Source organism: Sparus aurata, chromosome 12 (genome assembly GCF_900880675.1).
Source record: "Sparus aurata chromosome 12, fSpaAur1.1, whole genome shotgun sequence".
Taxonomy (NCBI): domain Eukaryota; kingdom Metazoa; phylum Chordata; class Actinopteri; order Spariformes; family Sparidae; genus Sparus; species Sparus aurata.
The window spans coordinates 12,175,535-12,181,596 of NC_044198.1; the positions used below are offsets into that span (position 1 = coordinate 12,175,535).

The following is a 6,062-nucleotide window of genomic DNA, read 5'->3' on the forward strand; positions in this document are numbered from 1 at the left end:
ATGACAGCACTTCATAACACTAAAACTCCTAACTTACAAAGGTGAATGCATATTGGAGGCAGCTTAAAAATGACATAATTATTCTCTCATTTTGTGTCAAATGTAAGTAATGTATAACAGACAGCATCATGTAGACTAAAAAACTCAATTTTGCACATTCTTTGCTTGCTAAAAGACATTAACTTTGAAAAGAACAATAATGGGAAAGAAACACGACAACAGTGATATTTTGTGTTAAGATATTTTTAATAGAGTTTTTTTTTATTATTGTGCATATACAAAACGTGCCTGAGAAACAATCGAAGTGTCATTCATTCATGGCGTGTGCTTCTTAACTTTGGTTGTTTGCACCAATGCAAGGATGAATACTTAAAGTGACGAGTAATTAGGTCTATAAAGAGATATGCATCAATTGCAACCATTGTGCAGTGAAAACTAAACTAAAATAAGCAGCCATTGTTAAATTAAAGGGGCACTATGTAATTTTGGAGAAGAAATTCAAACTCAGAATTTTAAAATGTACAATATTAATGAGGTAATAATATAAACTCAGAAATATTTATTTTTCCATAACTGAATAAACACGCGGCTCTCAGAGGAAGATAAGTTCAGAACACTGTTTGACGCTAGAAAAGGTGGCAGGGCCCGCCACATATAAACAAAGTAAAACAGTATTCTTGTGTTGTCCTTTAAGGTCAGTTTGTTTACTCAGTCATCAAAACAAAGAGAGTGTGTTTATTTAGTTTGTTTAGGCATTCACAAAAAATCAGTCACTGACGATCTTTCTCTTCTTATAACGATTCCTTCCATTAAACTACATACTGCATCTTTAAAGAAAATGGACGATTTTATGGTACAATAAAAAAAAAGAATAAATAAATGTACTAGTCCCAGTACAAAGCTAGATGTGAGACATACTTTTCCTCTTCTTTTGTGTGCAACAATCTAAGTCTATAGACCTTCCTTGTTGTTTCTGCAGTCCTTCATGAGTACATTTCTGTACCAATTGCTTAAAAACTTTATACAGATACTGCCACTGGGAATTTATCCGTAGAATCCTGTCAGTTTGTGTTGGTTTGGTTTTTCAGAACAGCTGTGAAAAGCCCCCGCCCTGAGGTGGACGTAGGTAGCGCTGTGGTAGTTTGATTCTGTCACTGCACCGTTCTTTTCAACCGGTCTCTCTGCACAGCACGGGTCCTCCTCTGTCTCTCTACAATGGTGGAGCTGAGGCTCTGAGTGAGGGCTGGGAGGACCACCCCAGAATGAGAGGGTCCAGGCCTGGGAAAAGAAACATATATATATTTAACTGAGGGGGCCTTTTTGACATGAGCAGCATTGCAAAAAAAAAAAAAAAAAAAAAAAAGCCTTTACAGTGGTAACAGAGGACGGTTAATACAGGATTACAGAAGTTTGAAAGGACCAAAGAAAGAGACAGATTTACTTACGTTTTTTCTGGAAATGTTTGACCAATTTTTGGAAATTTCTTTTCTTCTGAAGATTTCCTGAAAAGCACAAAAAGGAGAATCACAATTGTACTTGTTCTTTCAAGCAATAATGTACAATACATTGTTGAAGATAAAAATCACAATATTCTCTATCACTTTACCGGGTCCCATCAACAAGAAAGGTCTTGGTCAGAATGTAGTTTTCTGGGGTGATTTTCTTGCTCAAAACAATATCTCTCAGCAGTGACTTCACACTTACAATCTAAATGACACAGAGTTTTTGTAAAGGCATGAAAAAACATCAAAGAAATACTTAATAATAGTAAAATAATGTCTAAGATTGTCTGATAATGGGCACTTACTTCCTGAGACTGTAAACTGTTAGCATTGTAGAGCTGTCGAATGATGACCTCACACTCCTGTAGTGTGGGAGCCCGCGGTGGATGGGAGGGGCTGCTGTGAATTCGTAGTGGCTGTAACGAGGTGATGAGACCCCCCTTCACCTCTGGGCCACGGCCCTGCCAGGTAGAACCCAGAACTTCGCCATCGTCTCCAGTGCTTCTCCCCAGTCGTCGGGGGGGGGGGGGGCATCAATTGAAAGTAACACAGACACTGTTAAGGGCAGCTTTGGTTGTTGTTACAGTTACCAGTGAGACTGTTTTTGTCAGGGCCAGTAATGATAATAAGTAATCGAGGAGACTGAAAGTGGATTTGGAACAGATATACATTTGTAGTAACGGACTGTAAAAATGTGGAATATTTAGTGGTGGTGTGTAACTAAGTTACTTAAGCACAGTTTTAAGATATTTGTACTATTAGCTGCAGAGGGGGAAAAGTAGCACATTTTTAATTAATTATTTTTTCTAATATTCGTATAAAGAAAAACAGGAGGCCCATTCTGGATATTGAAAAGTCCTGAATTTGGATCCATAATCAGTCAACCAATGAACCCATGTTTTTTTTAAGTAAGACATGTAGGCCCTTCAATATGACCCTTTTATTAATGTAAGCAGAAACCCATAACATACAAGAGGAGCTTCATGACTGTACTGCAGACTGAACCGACAAACAATTACACATGTACTGGCCATTTCAATACATTAAATAGCATTGAAGCCACACCCTCTCTGCTGCTGATGCAAACACCAGTCTGTGAACATGTCTTTTGCTCCTTCACACGATACAGCTGTGGTATACCACTATATGTGGTAACCGATGCCGTCATTGTTTCACATCTACTTAGTGGGATTAATGTTGTTGGTTTACATCTCACTTGCCTTATGTGCTACAGTATATTGTCCAACATTGTAAGGTCAAGACTCTCCTGAAATATGGTTATTGTTGCTATATTCTGCCTTCCGTCTCATCTACAGAAGTACATGCAGTCAGTTTTTACAACATTTATTTACTGGCTAGTTATTATATTTCTTACATCTATTTGTTAAATCAGTAACAGTGTGAAATTAACAATAAAACACACTAGGCCACACTAGGCCTACCTACCTCAGTACTGAGGTAGGTAGGCAGGTTAAGTAGGCAGGTTAAGTACTGAATGAGACCCAAATGTAGCTGGACGGGATGTACCTCTGGGCTTGGTCCTGCACTGGTCGTGTGTCCTGCAGCATCTCCTCCAGGTAGACTCCCTTATGGGCCTCACTTCCCTGAGTGGGTGGTCTAGTGCCGCGCCGACTGTGTGTTGTTACTACATGTGAGAGGACCCAAGATGAAGATGGTTAGAGATTATTAACTGAGTTTTACATCTTATTAGCCTAGCTTGAGATACTAACAATTAGCCTTTTTATTTTGGCGCTACCTTTGAGCCAGAGCTCAGCAATATAATTACATACACTGTAGGATAACATTTGTCTGAGATTTTCCAGTGTTAATACCACTGCAGCATCCCTTTGTTTAGCTTGCCAAAACTTTTTGTTTTAGTCAATATCAACATATTAGATTACATAGATCGTAATATTGCTACCCACTATGTTAAGCGATTCAAAACTCGAAAGAACATCAGCTGTGCAAAGCGGGAAAAACAAAAACAACAGCATATGAGGGTTACATCTTACCTCTTCTGCTCGACTTGGGAGGCTCCATTATCAGCTTATACTGCAACTCTGCAACATTCATATTAAGAGACTTTTAGAGTGCGTAAGGGAAGCACAACCTTGCAACACAGTCCCAGCAAGCCCATGTATTTCACGGCAGCCTGACTGCTGTGACGGAGCGCAGAAAGATGACTGGGGACTTTCCTAATGGGTGGTGAGATGCGGTTATATGGAACGGCAAGTGGCCCGTTCAGCATTGTGACACCAGATCTCTGTCCACCTCCCACTGAGAGCCCATCCAAAACCTGGAGTTGCTACGCAACCTCCATACCTAGATTGAATGTCTCTCTTTTCATTATCTGATCAGGAGACACTTCTTTGTCATCATCTTAGATTCATAGGCATAAAGGCTTTGGACACCCCGATGTGTCACTGAGTTTACCCCTTTTGAATGGAAAATTATGATATGGATTCTTCTGTCACTTTTTCATAAAGTAGCCAGTATCTTGTTGAACGCCACAACACTTCTATTTCTTATCAGGAACATTGAAGTAATTCCTCTACTTTTCTTTCTAACTATCTATGAACTGAGGATTGATTGGGAGGCATTGTTTTGAAGCATTTTCTCCTCAACTTTGTTTAAACTCTCCTGCAAAGTCTCAGAGAGGCCAAATGATTTAAAATCACCTTAAAACACACTTAACTTTAGGGCTGCAACTAACGATTCCTTTCATTAGGCTATCAATTAATTGGCCATTTATTGTCACAATTAATGGTTAACTTGTTGAGATGTCAAGAAACTGTGAACAATTCTCTTTACAATTTCCTAGAGCTAAAGGTGACACGCTCAAATTGCTTCCTTTGTCCAACCAGCAGTCTAAAACCCAAAGATTATTGATTTACTTTGATAAATGACAACGAAAAAGCAGCAAATCCTTACAGTTGGTATAGCTGGAACCAGCAAATGTGAATCAATTCAGCAATTATCAAAATAGTTGGCAATCAATTCTCCTATAATTGACAGAATGATAAGCCGATGCTGCTTGACTTAATTTCTTTGCCTGTTTGTTGATCCTATAAATGTACCTATATTTTATGGTGAGCCCAACAGATACTTAGTTTTGAGGCCGATGAGGATATCAGGGAGTAAATAAAATCAGATATCGGTATAATGTTAGATGTATGATCTGTGTCTATACTTTTATGAATGCTCTTTCCTCCCTTCTCTTTGTAACCACAGTTTTGAAAAGGGCTATACGATTTAAATGCCCTTAAGTATATAGCATTATTTTGTGGCTAACCCAGCAAAGCAGCATGGACTAATTCAATTGTCAACAACTATTAACCATTTAAGATCATCACAAATGACCGGGTTACATAGCTTAAGTGAACAAGAAAGTTACTAAGTATGGGGGTCAAACATCCATTCTCTAACATCAATGAAACTTTTTTCCACCTATCATGGTCTCGTCACCTTTATTCTCCCGTCTGAGATGATCTATCTCAGCGTGAAGCTTATCCAGAGTCTCCTTGTGTTGCTGCTGGAGGAACTGGATATTCTTCTGCATGGAGGCGACGCGGGGGTCCGTGTCGCCGTGACAGGACACCCCTGCCGCCGCTCGCCCCACTCTCCTGTCCGTTGGAGGGGGCAGAGGCTGCAGGTGGTTCTCAGGTAAACGCCGTGGAGAGCAAGGCTTCCCGAGGCGCCCGACTCGGGTCCACTGAGGCAGATGCCTCACCGGTGGAAGGTTGTAGCTGGACATAGCTTCGGGTCATTAAGCTAACGAGCTAGTCGAGCGTGGCTGGCTAGCAAAGCGGCGACGACCCGTTTCAGCACGAAGTGGACAACAAACTAGCACCATTGGCAAACTGTGCGTTCTCTTATTATTACATTCAAGTGTTGAATAGTTCACCTACATTGTTGTCCGATAGTTAACTTGTTAGCTAAAGTCTGTTTCGTGTAAACAGCTCAGGTACCCTCAGTGACTTTTGCACTCATTTGACACTCGCTCCACCTATACACAACGTTGCCGTGACAACCAGCATTTAACACCGAGTTAGTGCTGTCAGGCAGGATGCGTAAAGTCCCGCCTCCTCGGTTGGGATTGGCAGCGGTGCGGATAAGTTTTTAAACACATGCGTCTGATTGGTTGAGCTCGTTGGGGGCGGCACCTAGCCAAAGAAGCACTACCTGGCAGGCACAACGATCTCAAAATAGTTTTGGCGTGCTGCAAATGATTTGTTTTACATTTTCAAAGACTGCATATGCTAAATAAAGTTAAATAAAACAAGCATTGTTATTAATAATTCAATTACCATGCATGTATAATGCCAGTACAGGAAGGAAATTAAATTAATGGAAACCAATGGCTTCATATTTTTGAGGATGTTATAATACATCTTTAACAAAATTACAAGATGTAATGTTTTTGAATGGTTTAGTCAGGCTGCCGTGAATGTTCCTTTAAGTAGACTTAATTTAAAGTCCATGTGGCCAGTTTAATCAGTCTTAACAGCTGCTTTACTAGGTCAGCAGAGACAGCTCTCCTGGCCCTGCCACGCTCCCTAA

At 40.2% G+C, this 6,062-nt stretch overlaps 1 protein-coding gene across 1 annotated transcript; it reads right to left on the reverse strand.

The window, feature by feature from the left end:
- Positions 1 to 715: 715 nt before the first annotated feature.
- On the reverse strand, positions 716 to 5,541 carry ccdc74b (coiled-coil domain containing 74B). The gene is made up of 7 exons (XM_030434942.1): positions 4,968 to 5,541; positions 3,515 to 3,562; positions 3,030 to 3,147; positions 1,808 to 2,003; positions 1,607 to 1,707; positions 1,446 to 1,502; positions 716 to 1,278 (listed from the first exon to the last, which is right to left on the reverse strand). The coding sequence occupies exons 1-7, from the start codon at positions 5,254 to 5,256 to the stop codon at positions 1,152 to 1,154; spliced, it is 936 nt and encodes a 311-aa protein (XP_030290802.1). The 5' UTR covers positions 5,257 to 5,541; the 3' UTR covers positions 716 to 1,151.
- Positions 5,542 to 6,062: the final 521 nt, after the last annotated feature.

Coding starts and splice junctions, on each gene's coding strand:
- ccdc74b (XM_030434942.1), bottom strand. CDS start 5,256: ATGTCCAGCTACAACCTTCCACCGGTGAGGCATCTGCCTCAGTGGACC. Junction 1,708..1,807: donor ACAGTTTACAGTCTCAGGAA/GTAAGTGCCCAT, acceptor TGTGTCATTTAG/ATTGTAAGTGTGAAGTCACT. Junction 1,503..1,606: donor TTTCTTGTTGATGGGACCCG/GTAAAGTGATAG, acceptor TGTGCTTTTCAG/GAAATCTTCAGAAGAAAAGA.